At 45.9% G+C, this 16176-nt stretch overlaps 1 protein-coding gene across 2 annotated transcripts; it reads left to right on the top strand.

The window, feature by feature from the left end:
• Window positions 1–626: 626 nt before the first annotated feature.
• Window positions 627–14565, top strand: MARVELD3 (MARVEL domain containing 3). 2 transcript variants are annotated; one of them, XM_069548950.1, is made up of 3 exons: window positions 627–1297; window positions 4033–4160; window positions 13786–14565. In XM_069548950.1, exons 1-3 carry the CDS (start codon window positions 912–914, stop codon window positions 14421–14423), a joined length of 1152 nt encoding a protein of 383 aa, XP_069405051.1. In that variant the 5' UTR covers window positions 627–911; the 3' UTR covers window positions 14424–14565. The 2 variants fall into 2 exon arrangements, with proteins under 2 accessions (XP_069405051.1, XP_069405052.1); XM_069548951.1 differs by lacking the exon at window positions 13786–14565 and adding an exon at window positions 9253–10770 and having other exon boundaries at window positions 677–1297.
• Window positions 14566–16176: the final 1611 nt, after the last annotated feature.

The following is a 16176-nucleotide window of genomic DNA, read 5'->3' as shown; positions in this document are numbered from 1 at the left end:
GATCACCGCTGGATCTCTCAAGCCCACTAAGCTAGATGCTCACACATGTTTGTTGAAATAATTCATTAACAGACAGCAATTTATGTTTCAAAGTATCCTGATTTGACAAAAAAAGCTGTCAATTCTGTGTGGGTCATCATTTAAAAAAAAAAAAAAAGCTTTGTAGTTCTGCTGCTGCTGCTGCTAAGTCATTTCAGTCGTGGCCGACTCTGCGACCCCGTAGACAGCAGCCCACCAGGCTCCGCCGTCCCTGGGATTCTCCAGGCAAGAATATTGAAGTGGGTTGCCATTTCCTTCTCCAATGCGTGAAAGTGAAAAGTGAAAGTGAAGTCGCTCAGCAGTGTCCGACTCTTCGTGACCCCATGGACTGCAGCCTACCAGGCTCCTCTGTCCATGGGATTTTCCAGGCAAGAGTACTAGACTCTTATAAATGCATGAATTGGCCTCAAGTCCCCTAAAATACAGTTGTAAGGACAGCAGGAGAGGGAGGAAGAGAACAACCGCTTGCTGGCTGGCTGAGTGGCTGAGGGAGAAAGCAGATGGGAACACTCTGGAAAAGCAAACCCAAGGTGCTAAGTTGAGGGCACAGTCCCCCGGCCGCCATCTTGAGGGGTCACGGTCCAGATACCTCAGGGCTGACGAGGCACGGCGGGCGGGGAGTAGTCGCGTCCTCAGTGTGTGAAGCTGCACAACGCTCTAGGCTCGCACCCAATCCGGGCTCAAGCGCCCAGAGCCCTGGCCGCGCTCACCTGCTCCCCCTGCCGGCGCGGGTCCTCAGGTGAATGCTCTCCCGGGGGATTAGTGCGCGTGCGCGCAGGTGAGCGTCCCGCCCCCAAGCTTGGCCACCTGCCGTCGAAACTTGTGGATTGTGGCCCTCGGGTCGCTCCGGGGCGGGGACGCGCAACCGGGCCATGGAACAGACGTCGGGGACTCGCGAGTCCCGGGCCCGGCCGAGAGAGCGGGACCCAGACCGGCATCCCCGCCCGGAACGAGACCGCCACCCCGAGAGACAGCGGGACAGAGCCGGGGACCGGCACAGGGAAAGAAACGGAGGCGGGCGGAGGGACGGGGACCGGGACAGGGAGAGGAACCGGGAACCTCGCCAGGACAGGCCCAGGGCCGGGGACCATCGCGGCGGCGAACAAAGAGTTTGGGAAAACTCCCGCCAGAGTCGGACGCGGGACGGACCCCGACGGCCGACCTGGGACGCGGCCCCGCCCCCCTGGCCCGCGACGTGGGAAACCCCGGAGCCGCCGCCCCTGCGGAAGGAGGGCCTCGGACGCCGAGGACCAGAAAGGTGAGGTGGGGCGGCGGGGCCCTGGATCTCCGCCCTGAGGAAGCCTGGGTCTGAGGCCCGCCTGCCGTCCCAACTACTTGTCCTAGGAAGCGGGTTTAGAGAAAGTGCCATTCTTCCCTTTTGAGCTTTTAGAGGTGACCTAAGGAGGGAAGGAAGACGAGGCCCACCACCACACCCTCTTCCCTCCCCCGCACACACACTGCTTGACCCGAACCCGGTTAACAACAGAGACCCACTACCCCTCTCCACTACCCCCGCCCCACTCCCCGTGGAAAGTGGAAGGGCCGGGGTTCAAGAAAGGACTGCAGGACCAGAAGGGTAAGGAGTAGGAAGGAGATTGTGTCAGGCTCCTCCCTGACACCACCCCATCCCCCACCAGACACACCTATGTGGTCACAGGACTGCCCCCTTGAGGCTTCAGACCCTTGTCCTGTTTTCCAAAACCAGCCCTCCCCGTTCCCTGGAGGTCCAGGCCTAATAAAGTCAGCCCAGTGAAAAGTTAATACCTTAATGTGTAACCCTTTCCAGGGCTATATGCATTTCAAAACCAGACAGCTGGGAGAAGCTAGACTTTTAGCCAAAGAACTGTATGAACCTAAAGCTGCATGAAAGGGCAGAGATCTCCCCCATCTTTGTCAATGAGGTCCTTCTGGGCAGCTTCATTCAAATCCCATGATTGTCTCAGACCTCACCCCCCTGAATGAACAAATTTTGCCATCCCTATCTTTAGAACAGAGTTCCCACAAGGCCTGTGGAGTGACAGCATCATGATGTTTTAGAAGACTTGGTGAGCTGGGAGAGAGGGTTAGGATGGAAGGAAGGAAGGAGAGGCAGTATTCCCAGGCCCCACTCTTTCTCTAGGGAAGTGGTCCTTTTCCCATTGCACGTTCTGTCTAGCTCCACAAATATTACTGAATGCCCAGATTAGATGCCAGGAGACAGGCAGGTACTAGAGTGATGATGACCTGCTGGTTTTTGCCCTCATCCCTGTGAGGACTCCAGGCTCCTGTCTGCTATGGGACTTGGAGGCTTTACCCAGTCTCTCTCCCAGTTGTGTCCACAAAGCGGGAAAGCTACTATCCTGAGTTTATGTTAAATTATCTAGAACTAACTAGCCAAGGTGTAACAAAGGATGTGCCCAGTTACAGTCACAGGCACTGGTCGTTGTTTCCCTACCTAAAGCCAAACTGCGCTGCAACTACCTGACCTAGGAGACGGAGAAGGCAATGGCAGCCCACTCCAGTACTCTTGCCTGGAAAATCCCATGGACAGAGGAGCCTGGTGGGCTGCAGTCCATGGGGTCACGAAGAGTCAGACATGACTGAGCGACTTCACTTTCATTTTTCACTTTCATGCATTGGAGAAGGAAATGGCAACCCACTCCAGTGTTCTTGCCTGAAGAATCCCAGGGACAGGGGAGCCTGGTGGGCTGCCGTCTATGGGGTCGCACAGAATCGGACACGACTGAAGTGACTTAGCAGCAGCAGACCTAGGAGAAGCCACAACTTCTTTTTTAAATTTCCTTTTAAAATGGTGTCCTGGGCTCCCTGACCACCACAATTACCACTACCCCTGCTAGCCTCAAAGCTAGTGAAGGGAATACTTTAGCTTCTTTTGTTCACAGTTAGTTGGTGGTTTAAAATCAAAAGCCATTTATATGACTCTCCTCCACATAACAAGCATGTATTTAATGGATGGGAGGCAGGGCCAGGGACTACAGAGGTCCATTCAGGATGTCCATAGGACACTGACAAGTAAACAGGCCAATTTGCTGCTCCAGGGGAAACCGATTCAGAGAGAACTGAGCTGGGGCCCTGACTGGGCTCTGGAATGTTTGCCGGAGGAGACAGACTCAAAGCTGAGTTCTGGAGAAGGAGCTCCAGGCTGTTTCTCACGGTGACATGATGACCTAAAAGCATGGGAATGCAGATCATCTTTTGGGGCAGGGAGAGGGGCAGTTCACTATGGCTGGGTCTGTAAAAGTGAGATTGTGAGTGGAGAGTGATGAACAAGGGCCCTCCTGCACTGTGCTTAAAGTTTGGACTTTATGGATTTCGAACCCAAAAGTTACATGATGAGATCTGTGTTCTGTAAGAATCCCTGGAGCCCAGGTAGTAGAATGCAGCCCCTACCATTCACCACAGAATCTTGGACAAAAGCCCAGGATGTGCTGGATAAAGTGATGGGGAAGGTTGGGAGTAGGGGATGAGGAGAAGGAGCAGAATAGAATATGCCAGGGCTGTCAGAAGAAGAGGGAGAGCTATGATGTCCAAAGTTTTCTGTACCACCAGAGCCTAGAGAATTATTGCTGATTCACCTCTTTCCAAAGTAACAAGGGAAGGAAGAGAATGCCAGCCTGGACATCAGTCTTGTGAATGCAAACTAGTTTTGAAGAGAGCCCGTCCTCAATGAACTGAAAAGCTCCCCCAAGTGGTTCCCAGCTACCTGTTCAATAGCCACCCTCCCCGCTTCCCCAGCAGGCCAACAAGCCAGCATGAGAGGTAGGGCTCAGAATTACTGGGATAAGTGATGTACTTAGCAGAATTGGGCCAAGTGTTTGAACACCCTTTGGAGCCACTAAGCCAGAAAATTCTCTGGAGTATGAAAACTGTGGCAGATTTTCTGTGCTGTGCATTCTTTAACCTCTGGGCCCAGCATGAGGTGTCCAGAGTTCTAATACTGAACAGCTATTGAATTTGAAGCCTGCTAATGGCCATGTATGTGTTTGGTTATAGTGAACCCACTTCAGGGAGATACCCACTCTCGAACCCCCAGCCTGGACTACAGGAAGTGGTATATTACCAGTCAGAGGCTGAAGGGCTCCTGGAATGCCACAAGTGCAGATACCTGTGCACCGGGAGAGGTGAGCCATTTTGAAGGCAGACCATTTACTTACCTTTGGTGGTGGTCCAAGGTGGTGGGGCAAAATTTCAAGCAGACCTCCCTTTTGGTTTCCTAGCATTTTTGTTTTCATACCCGCATGAGGATCACATTTTCTAAAAAAACAAAAAACAGGTGACCGGGTTTCCCATGTTTCTTCTCGGACATGCCTAGGGGTGATGAGACAGTCATGCCTGCAATGTTCACGCTGCAGATGGACCTCCAGGCAGAGCCAGCTCTGAGCTGCCAACTGTCAGAGTGGGGCTCATCAGGCAAGGTGGTCAGAACTAGAGAGGGAAGATGACCTGGAGATGGCAGACAGGTTGAGCTCATGCCACAGGACAGGAGATCTGATGCCCAAACATGCCATCATGGCTTTTAAATGTTGTTGACTGAAACCCACAGTAAGAAATACACACATCATGAACCAACTTCTATCCTGTTTTGTGTTATTAATAAACAAAAAACCACACTTAAGGGACTTCCCTGGTGGTCCACTGGCTAAGACTTCCACTCCCAGTACAAGGGACCTGGGTTTGAACCCTGGTCAGGGAACTAGATCTCATATGCTGCAACTAAGGGTTTGCATGCTGCAACAAAGAGTGAAGATCCTGCGTGCCTCAACTAAGACCTGACACAGCCAAATAAATAAAGGTAAAATAAAATTAAATATTAAAAAAAAAAAACTTCTTAGAATCCACAGTTTGAAGAACTATGATTTTAAATAATATCATGTGTCAGCTCCAAATGTAGTTTTCCAGAGTTCCCATCATAGCACCAGGTTTGGCCTTGCCAACAATGAAGAAAATCAGGTTTGTCAGGGTGAGTCCTTATGGCTCACATGATTTGGTGAGAAATTTACCTCAGCTGCCTATGACTAAGAGGGGAAAACTTCTCAGCCTAAGGGGGAGAAATCATGAAACTTACACGTGAAAGTGACCCTTAGAATGATTACAGTGAGATACGTTGTTATAGGATTACGTAGAACTCTTATTGAAGAGTTCTGGGTAATCCAGGTACAAGAATCCTCATTCTAGTTTACATATGTTGGCACACCCCATTGCTTTTAATTCTCTCAACAACTCCTGAGGCTCAGAGAAGTACAGTAAGTTATACAAAGTCACACAGCTGTGAAGTGGAAGAGCTGGAATTGAAACTTAGAGCCTAACGTTAAGGCCTGATATGGTTTATGTGATTGACCTTCTTTTCATGATGATATAAATAGTAGGAACAAGCCAGAGGCTGTTTAACAGGTTTCTCTCTAGAGGTATTCTTCTTTGGTGATTGATTTACCAAGAGAGAGGAGAGGGCCGAGCTTGAGGACCCTGATTTAACTTTGATTGCTTCTGGTTATTTGGCTTTGGGCCTAGAGGTTGGGTTTCTGAGTCAAGATAGTGAAAGGATGGCTCAGCAGTCAGAAGCTAACAAATGAAAGCTTATAAAGATCTCTGGACACACAGAGACCCGTATGTATACACAACGTTGTATTGTTTTGAGAGCAGCAGTCATTGAACACCAGGAACTTGTCTCAGCAGGAAAGGCACACCTGGATAAAGGTCACCTGAAGAATTTCAGCCTTGTCTTAGATCTTCTGTGACTTCTTTTCCTTATCGGTGAAATCACATCCTCCTCCAGCAAACGGGCAAAGAGGGGAGGCAGCTGTGGCTCTGACTTCTTAGGGAGACCCTGCAGTTTGGGTTGAGTCACTCTTAGGAAGTTCAGTGGAACACTGACAAAAATAGATAAGCCCTGAATTCACGGTTTGGGGCAAGACTCCTCAGCTACCAAAATCTTTAAAGGCTGAGGATAAAGATCAGATAATAAGCAAGTACAAATATTACATGTGCATATCAGATCACTAGGATCCTGTGTGTGTATAGGTTTATTATTTGGAGGGATGGTGAGGAGTTACAGGTTCCCTGGGAAGGAGATACATTGCCTGCTCTCCTCCTGGCTCCCTCCAATTTGCATTTGGGGCAGCTTCTCCTTTCCCTTTTTGTCCTTTTCCTCTTCCTTTAGACCTCTGTTGCTCAAATCATAATGGAAAATATCGTAAGAGGAAAATTAGGCCAGTATAACAAGGAAATTGTGTGTGGTTTTTTTTAAAGGTAATGTTTGCATTCAGCTTGCAGCCTTACTTGCAAACCATCCTTTAAAATTTAATTTCTGTCTCCAAATGTTATAATCTCTATAGTCAGTGGTGGTGTCTGTCATTCAGAGCCTAGAGGTTTAGTTCTGAGATGGCTTCTTACTGCCCATGGAATTGACTTGTGACCATGCTGAAAAGGTTCAGGGGGACAATTGTGGAGATTTTGCTCCTCAACTTGCATTCTCAGTACCCCAGTACCCTTACATTCTCAAAATCCTTACCCAGTGCTTATGGGACTGAGCCTATGTCAATATTTCAAACCAGGGCTGACTCTAAGAGTGTTAACTCATTAACAGATCTGAAATATTCAGCCAGAATCAGAGGAATGAATGACCTGAATGCATAACTGCTTCTTAAGAGAGAAGTGCTGACTCAGTGAGCTAGATCCTTTAAGGGGCAAGTAAGGCCTAGAGAGGCTCTGGGCTTTTATTTTTAAAAGCGTATTACCAGACATCTCCCCCATCCCTGGTGATTGTTTTCTGGTTCTATTTAAAACTACAACAGGAATAAGGAGTTTGTGGAGGCTCTGTCCTCTCCAAACTCTATTAGGAAATACATAGCATATATCTGCTCCCATATAGCAAAACACTGCGAAAAGCCTAAATATCCTTTTCATTGAAATTATTTAAATTCATCGTGGCATCCTATAATCCTTTAATGATATAAGTATATTTATATTTGCTATGGCAAAAAAACTGTTCATACTATATTAAGTGAAAAAATGGGTTATATAATAGTAGAGAGAAGAGAACCCTATTCTTACTTAAAAACAAATAAACAGCAAAAATTATGCACATGTGGCAGAAAAGTCCAAAAGAAAAAAAAATGGTAACAGTGGCTTCTCCAGTTTTATTGATTGGACTTTAGATCATTTTTATATGTTTGTTTCATCTAGATATTCTTCTTTCTTTTTTTTTTTACCATCCTTGTGTGTTACTTTTATAATTAAAACAGTAATGCTGTTTGCATTTTGGAAGGGGGATAGCAGAGTGTAAACATAATACTTGAGAGTGCTTGGTTTCAATTAGCAAATGTGCAAATGTAACACACCTTCATGCTTAGACTACCTGGTGTTTGCTGTTTAGCTGACTCTTAGGGACCCCATGGACTATAGACCAGCAGGCTCCTCTGTCCATGGGATTTTCCAGGCAAGAATATTGGAGTGCGTTGCCACATCCTTCTCCAGGAGATCTTCCCAACTTCCAGGGATTGAACTCATGTCTCCTGCATTGGCAGGCAGATTCTTTACCACTGAGCCACCAGGGGAACCCTAGACCAACTGGACCCAGGCCCAAAATCTGGTTCTGTAAAAGCCAGGGAGATGCAACAGCCTGATCCTTCTGTCAACTGACCCATAGAACCATGCCAGCACATACAATTCCCAGCTTTGTATTATGAAGAGAAAAAGAAGCCATACACAAAAGAGCACATAACTGTATGATTCTATTTGCATGAAATTCGAGAAAGACAAACCTAGTTTCGAATAGCAGAGAGCAGATCAGTGGTGGCCTGAGGAGGAGGGCAAGGGGTTGACCCCAAAGGGTTTTAGGGAACTTTCTGGGAGGATGAAAACAGTCTATATCTTGATCATGATTACATGGCATACACATTTGTGAGACTCTATCAAGCTGTGTGCTTAATGTGGGTCATTTTGTTGTGTATAAGGTATATCACAATAAACTGACTTTAAGGAAAGCACTCAGCTTTGGTAGAAAAGCTGGAGCTCTTTGATTGTCCAGCCAAGGATCCTGAAAAAATCCAGCTCTGGGAAAGTATCACAGATTTGCTCTTGAAAGTGAAAGTGCTAGTGGCTCAGTCATGCCCGACTCTTTGCAATGCCATGGACTGTAGCCTGCCAGGCTTCTCTGTCCATGGGATTCTCCAGGCAAGAATACTGGAGTGGGTTGCCATGCCCTCCTCCAGGGGATCTTCCCAACTCAGGGATCAAACCCAGGTCTCCTGAATTGCAGGCAGATTCTTTACCATCTGAGCCACTACTTCTTGAGTTAAAGTCTAAGAACAGTAAGTTATGTTTTACTGTTTAATTTTATTTAATTCAGTAATTAACAATCTTTCCTATCTCTGGTACTTGTGAACCACGATTAATATTTTGATGGATAACCTCCATGCTTTTTTCTGACTTTATTGTAATTTTTAAGCACTATGTTATAATCTTTTTCAAACTTGGAGAAGTTTCCTCTTCCAAACTGAAAGAAAGTCGCTCAGTTGTGTCTGACTCTTTGCAACCGCATGGACTATACAGTCCATGGAATTCTCCAGGCCAGAATCCTGGAGTGGGTAGCCTTTGCCTTCTTCAGGGGATCTTCCCAACCTAGGGATCAAACCCAGGTCTCCTGCATTGCAGGTGGATTCTTTACGAGCTGAGCCATAAGGGAAGCCCAAGAATACTGGAATGGGTAGCCTATCCCTTCTCCAGCAGATCTTCCTGACCCAGGAATCAAACTGGGGTCTCCTGCATTGCAGGTGGATTCTTCACCAGCTGAGCCACAAGGGAAGCAAATTGAAGATGGCCACAAAACATCTAAAGAGGACGTAACTATTTTTTCAGCCTTTGTTGCAGGGCAGGGCTATGGCAGAGAATCTTCTTGCCTTCCATAAACAACACCTTTCTTCCTGCTCCCTGGCCTGACTTCTCCCCTCATTGTCCTGCAGCCACCTGGACCAGCTGCTTTGCTGTTTTTAGAGTTACCCTTTTCAGTCCTAAGTATCTCTGACATAATTTCTGGATTCCACGGTTCCCTGCTACCATCTAGTGCTAATCCTGCAGCTTTGGCTGCCCAGGCTTTCCAAGGGGCAGAAGAGCTGGCTGTGGCATGAGCTGTCACTGGGAAGATAAGCCTTGAGGTAGAAGTCTTCAAGTGTAAAACAGCATCTCTCAAAATGGTAACACGCCCTTCTTTTGCAGCCTGCTGCCAAATGCTGGAAGTTCTCCTGAACTTGCTGATCCTGGCCTGCAGCTCTGTGTCTTACAATTCCACGGGGGGCTACACAGGCATCACCAGCCTGGGGGGAGTTTACTACTACCAGTATGGAGGGGCTTACAGTGGTTTCAGTGGTGCTGATGGGGAGAAAGCACAGCAGTTGGACATTCAGTTCTACCAGCTAAAGCTGCCCACGGTCACTGTGGCGATGGCCTGCAGCGGAGCCTTCATGGCCTTCTGCTGCCTCCTCCTCACCCTGGGCGTTCTGCGGGTGCCGTGGCACTGCCCCCCGTTGCTGGTGATTGAAGGTGTGCTGCACATGCTTATTGCCGGGGCATACATCCCGGCCTTGTACTTCTATTTCCACAACCTCTCGGCTGCCTACGCCTCTCCCTTGTGCAAAGAGAGGGAGGCACTGTACCAGAGCAAAGGATACAGTGGCTTCAGCTGCAGTTTCCATGGGGGAGACATTGGTGCTGGAATCTTTGCTGCCCTGGGCATTGGGGTCTTTGCAGTGGGAGCCGTGCTGGCCATCAGGGGTTACCAAAAGGTCAGGAAGCTGAAGAAGCCTGCAGAAATGTTGGAGTTTTAGGCTTTTTAAAACATTCCGTCAGACTTGAGTGATGGAAGTTACTCTGAACTACCATCTTTCATGGAATGCTTTGTTGTAGAACTTGCCAGCCCTCAGGAGGTAAACAGTCCAGCTTTGGTTTGCTGGGCCAAATTCCAGGGTACTTGGAACAGCACCGCCTGATGTAATAAACCCTGGTTCTGGAGCTCTCTGTTGGTGAGGGACTGACCAAAATGACTTTTAAAAACAAAGATGAAAATAAAACAATAAGAACACACCAAAACCAGAGCCCAGGAGCCACAAGGAAAAGGCATGTACTGTGGCAAAATGCACTCTTGATTGAATAAAGGGAGATAACCAAGGGTACTTGAAGAACCTTATCCTCAGTGAGCATGAAAAGCCACATAAACATGAAAAAACATTTCAGCCTTAAGTCATCTAAACACAGCTGTCTCAAGCAGATTAGCCTCAAATTTTTTCCTTACTGAATTCTAGGTTCTTCACTTCCTTAATGCTCTGGGTGAGGGCAAGTGGGGATGCTGGGGAGACCACTTCTGTGAGATTTAAGTTGGAGGAGACGTGGGCTACGGAAAGAGGAATCAGATTATTTCACAGGGTTGCAAAAGAGGTTTTCTAACAAACCCTCTTACAATGGCCTTGAAAGCTCAATACGTTTTTTGTACCTCTTGTAAATGTACCATTGTACAACAGATTCAACTTGACAACCAGAATTCAGGATCCATCCAGAATCAAAGAATGTAAAATCTTTCCCAGCAGAAGAATGCTACTTTTGGCCAGACAACCTCATGAGTTCTTACTGCATGTTAAATTAGGACTTATGGCCCATTATAATATATTCTTGGTACAAGTGAATATGTTCTTTGCTTTATGTGACACCAATAAAAATCCAAAGAAAAAATTTTGATTTGGAGGTGATGGTTCTCTTTACATTTATAATATTATTTCCTTACGTGGCACATATAAAAGGTGAGTTCCATTTGGGTTTACAAAAGGAAATACGTAAATTTGCTTGTATATGATCAGAAAGCTTCTTGAAGAATATATAAGAAAGTATTAACAGTATTTGCTTTTGGAGAAGAGTTTTAATTCGATTAGCCACAGAAGCAGCCTCACCCAAAAAAGATGCTATTTTACAACAAAAATCTATTTGTTTCAGTTTTTATTTCCCTCTACAGCTTATTCCTAACTGCTAGCTCTAGTGGTGGTTGTGGTTTAATTACTAAATCCTGTCCAATTCATGGCTACTCCATGGACTGTAGCCCACCAGGCTCCTAGTAGGCCACTCTTTTCTTTTCTCCTGATGTCTGTGAATCTTTCTGCACTAACTGCATGCTTGGAAATACTTGAACCTGTTCATTGTTTTCAGCAAAGCCAGGTAGGCCAGTGCTCTGAGTAATACCCAGTGGCCATATTTCTTCATCATTGGACCTGGCAACAGACCGCTATTCCTCTTGCTTGTTGTAGTCAATGGAGTGGCTGACAAGATCTAGATATATTCCATGCCAGGCTGGCAGATATGTGCTCTGTGTATTTGACTCTGCTGTTTTGGCAGAATCTGTCCTAGAAGGAGAGGTTCAGGCTGCGCACGTCTTGTATTAGCACAGAATTCCTGCTTCCCTTCAGAGGGTGAGAGATTAATTGCATGCAGAAGGAAAACCAAGGCAGAGAAAGGTATGGTTAGGGGAGATAGCTACTCCCCATGAATTAGAATGATCTCTGGGTCAATTCGCTGTAGGGAGAGAGTAGCCAGTAGTTTATGGTGCCTGGGGTAGGAGTATGCAGTTCTGGTCTGATGTTATTTTCAAATTTAAATTAGAGGAATGTAGCTTCTCAACTCTCAGAGTCCTTAATTATTGCTACTTCTGTCCTGTGGGCCTCCTTGGAATTTGTGTGGGCCCAGCAGGAGATGGAATCAGCAAGCCCAGTAGCTGTTGCCTAAGTACTTTAGACACACTGGTCTTTAGCTGCTCAGTTTATAAACACTGTGGTACCCCTTTGTGTATTAGAGGGTTTTTCTGATTTCTGGAATTCATGCTTTTCATAAACTTGTCCCATTTCCTAAAATCTCTTACTAATCCTCTTTCATTTTATAAATGTTACTAGGTAGCATCACCATCCACTTGCATAACATTTTATGATTTTCCAGATATTTTCACATACTTGCTTTCATCTGGGCTTCACCCCAGCCCTGTGGGTAAGACAAACGAAAGAAGGCATTACCTTCATTTATTTGTCAGATGAAGTATCTGAGGCTTAGAGCCAATGACTTGGGCATAGTCACAAGGCAGCAAAGAGCGGGGAAGTGAGCCTGCACTCCCACTCTAAGTTCTTATGCTTTCCTCTTTGTTTTCATCCCTGACACCTGAGGGAACCACAGGAGACCTTCTCCCAGGAATATGCCTCACAAGAGGCTGAGGTCCCCTTCAGGGAGAAATGAAGGGTGAAGGGTGACTCTGGACAAGATGACGTTTATCTCCATTCACCTGCTGGTGTCTCCTGCCTCGTGGCATTTGTGGGTTCCTTAAACTTGTAAGAACCCCCCAGGTGAACAGGCTAGGTATCCAGCAATAGGATCCTGGTTGAGTAGACTGGTCCACCCACAGGTGGGGTTGGAGGGCACGTCACAGGGCACGGGGACCCTTTTGGCTGATCTGAAAACATCTGTAGGAATGAGTCAATGAAAAAAGCACGATGCAGAGCAGTGTGTGTGGTGTGCTCCCAATGACACTAGCAGGGGAAGGGAGGGGTGAAATTCAGACTCAAATATTTTTATTTGCATAAAGGAACACTGGAAAGTTGTATTAGAAAACACTGAAAGTGGTTGCTGGTAGAGAACAGGGTGGACAGTGACATGGGTGAATTTTTTTCAGTTTACAACCTTTTATGTAACTTCTATTATTTTAAAACCTTACAATTTGAAATAATTATACATTCATGGAACACCGCTAATACAGCACAGTACTGCACTGTGTGGCATGAACTCAGTTTACCCCAGTGGTGACTATAATACAGTATCACAACCAGGACACTGCCAATCTTCAGAGCTTTTGTTTGTTTGGGATTGACCAGTTTTATATGCACTCAAATCTGTGTGAATGTAGGTCTCTGAGGTTTCATCACACGTGCACATTCGTGTGAGCACCACAGTCAGTTGCAGAACTACCCCATCATCAGGCATCTCTCTGGCTCCCCCACTCACAGTCCCACCCCTCCTCCCCTTCCCCACCGCCACTCATCCCCATCCTCCGACAACCATCAATCTGTTCTCATTTTGAGACTGTTATGTAAATGGAATCATACAGTATGTAACCTTTGGAGTCTGGCTTTTTCTTTTTTCCACTCATTATGAATCCCTTGAGATCCATCCGAGCTGTTCCAAGTATCAACTGCTCATTCCTTTTCACCGCTGAGTAGAGTTTCCCCTTGGGAGGGCTGTACCAGCTTGTGTAACCATTCACCCATTGGAGGGCATTTGGGTTTGCTCTGACATCCATGTACGTTTTTTTGTAGACCTAGGTTTTCATTTCTTTAGGATGAATGCTCAGGGGTACAGGTTGCAAAGTCACGTGGTTAAGTGTATGTAGTTTGCCAAAACTTTTTCCACAATGGCATTTTGATTTTTCAAACACTAGTGCTAAAACAAAATAAAAAACAGGGACTTCCCTGGAGGTCCAGTGGTTAAGATTCTGTGCTTCCATTGTAGGAGGCATGGATTTGATCTCTAGTTAGGAAAGTTCCACATGCCACATGGTGTAGCCAAAAAGAAAGCCCCCCAAGATGAACCAAAAAAAAACCCAAAACCAAGGATGTTAATGTTGAATCTGTGTCCTCACAATCAGCTCACCGATGTTATTTCTCTTGTCTGACCTAGGGAGCTTTCCTGGGTGAGTGATCAGTGTTAAATCCCCCATCTTTCTCCTCCTAGGTGTGATACAGATAGTGGAGGTGATACTGAATGGGATGGTTCTCATGTGTATCGTGGCCTCCTACTTTGTCCTGGCCGGATTCAGTGCCAGCTTTGCCAGCGGCGGCGGCTTTGGGAACAACTATTACTCACCATTTGAGGGCACCGAGCTGGAGCAGGTTCGGCAGCTGGACCAGCAGTACACAATCCTCCGGGCACCCCTGATATATGGCGGCGTGGCTGTTTCTCTGGGGCTCGGTGTCCTCACCTTGGGTGTTTTACTCCAAGGAGCCAAAAGTCTACATAAACTGCCAGGGAAGTGGCTCCTCCTGGAGGCCATCTTCAGCCTCCTGGCGGCAGTGGGCTACTGCGTGGGCATCGGCATTTACCTCCACACAGCCTTGCAGATCAATGCCACAGACACTTGCAGAACAAGAGAGAGGGTCTATGCCCGCAAGGGTCTCACCTGGATGAACTGCCAGCTGGCAGGCACCGATGGAGCAGCTGCCACCTTTGCTTGTCTTCTGGTGGTGATGTATGGTGCCAGCGTGGTGCTGGCCCTGCGGAGCTACCGAGAACAGAAGCAGTACAAGGACAGCCAGGAACAGCAGAGAAATCACAATGATGCACCAGAATACGTGTGGTCTGGAGTACTCTGAGATCCACTGGAACCTAAAGTCAACCCACCTTGTTTCTCTCAAAAAGATGGGTCCATTAAAATTGCACTTTACATGTATGTGGTTTTCACATACTTGATTTCATAAATGCTCCCTCTGGAACCAATACAAAGGTAGATGATCATCCCATTTTTCTATCTGTGTCTTTATTGGCTGAGAGTGTGCAAAAAATACCTCCACCTTTACTACAAAGAGCAACATTAGGAAGTCTGCATATATGCTTATGGTTTGGCTCTCTTGCCAAATGGTAAGGTAATAATAATAGCTTAAATATTAGCCAGAGGAATTCTGAAAGATGAAAATAACACGTCAGGCAGTAGCAGGCAGTAGAAATATCTTGCCTGTCTGAACTAAAGTCATTAAGAAAAACATGCCATTTTCCCCTATATATGATCCCAGGGGAGTGATTTTAAAGCCTTTGTGTGGTTAGATTTCAAACAAGTAATTCCATTCTCTCTCCCTAGAAGAAAACTCTCCTGCCCACTAGATAAGATAGTGTGCCATGACCCCAAGAAGCCTTCCTCTATTAGAGATGGGGGGCTGGATCCCTGATACCTGAAGGCAAGTGCTTTTAGCATGCATGGTCCTCCTCAGGATTCCTGTGCTAGGACTCAGAGAAGATGGTTTTTGCCACCCTTGCAGGTTAGTTTCTTTCTAAAGTTATTTGATTGGAATTTACTTTCCTGGAAGATTTTATCATTTCCTGAAATATGAGGCCTCCAAACAATGAGAAATAACTCATAAACTTCTTATAACATGTTATTCAGCTGAATGCAAAGATAAAGCAGATGATTTTCCTGGAATATACAGGAATATTGGAGGCATCTTTATTTCTGCATCCCTTCCAGTGCCCTACAGATTAGGCTTTCAAAGGTTAATTATAAATTCTTCATGATCCTGAATTGTTTCTGTAATACAACAGTTCATTAACATAGAATCTCAAAAATAAAGTTCTTTTGATAATTTTAATCTAAAGTTTTATATCTCTTCTTATACTTTACAACTAGTCTCGGATATTCAGTTCATGTGGGATGCAACTAAACATGTTCTTATTAGTTTTTTTTCTAGTTGCCATATTTTTTCATAACTTATTGTCATGAGATTAAATAAACTCAAAATGAATTTTAAGTACATTTCTAAAAACAGAAGATTTGACAAATCTCAGACTGTCTATACAGTTAGTAAGAAATCAGCCAACATAAGCCTGTTTCAACATATGCCAAAATAACTATGAAAACAACTGTCAACATCATCTCCTCCGACACGGGCTGGACATTTTTACTCCTGCATGTTTGCTTGCTCTTCTCCCTGGAATATACCGTCTTTTCTCTCACCTGTTAAATCCGTCCTACTCTTAATTCTTATAAAACCTACCCCAGGCAAAGGATCAAAACTAAACCTTGTACAGAAATGGGGAAAAAAAAAATCTAGATTATACTTTTACAAAAAGTAAAGCTTGGAGGAAAACAATCAACTAGAAGTCCACATTGTGACCTTAAAATACAAACACCTATGCCACAGAACGAAGCTTCGGCTCCACCACCTTAGCCCAAGGCAGTGGCTGGAGTCCTGGCAGTTTTGACTGAGTGGTAAGACAGGTTTAACAGCAGCAAAAATCAAACAACCCATTGCCTACCCCAAGCACCCCCCAACCCCACCAAAACTTCCGAACACACACTATTCTCACGTAGGATTTATTCCCTGAAGTATGTCCTGAGATGTTTGCCACGTCTGG

This window comes from Ovis canadensis, chromosome 14 (genome assembly GCF_042477335.2).
Source record: "Ovis canadensis isolate MfBH-ARS-UI-01 breed Bighorn chromosome 14, ARS-UI_OviCan_v2, whole genome shotgun sequence".
Classification (NCBI taxonomy): domain Eukaryota; kingdom Metazoa; phylum Chordata; class Mammalia; order Artiodactyla; family Bovidae; genus Ovis; species Ovis canadensis.
This window is presented reverse-complemented; position numbering and strand designations above follow the sequence as displayed.

Excerpts from the sequence above, each read along its gene's own strand:
- MARVELD3 (XM_069548950.1), top strand. The coding sequence starts at position 912 with ATGGAACAGACGTCGGGGACTCGCGAGTCCCGGGCCCGGCCGAGAGAG. Across the intron at positions 1,298-4,032 it reads GGACGCCGAGGACCAGAAAG|TGAACCCACTTCAGGGAGAT; the intron begins GTGAGGTGGGGC and ends GTTTGGTTATAG. Across the intron at positions 4,161-13,785 it reads ATACCTGTGCACCGGGAGAG|GTGTGATACAGATAGTGGAG; the intron begins GTGAGCCATTTT and ends TTCTCCTCCTAG.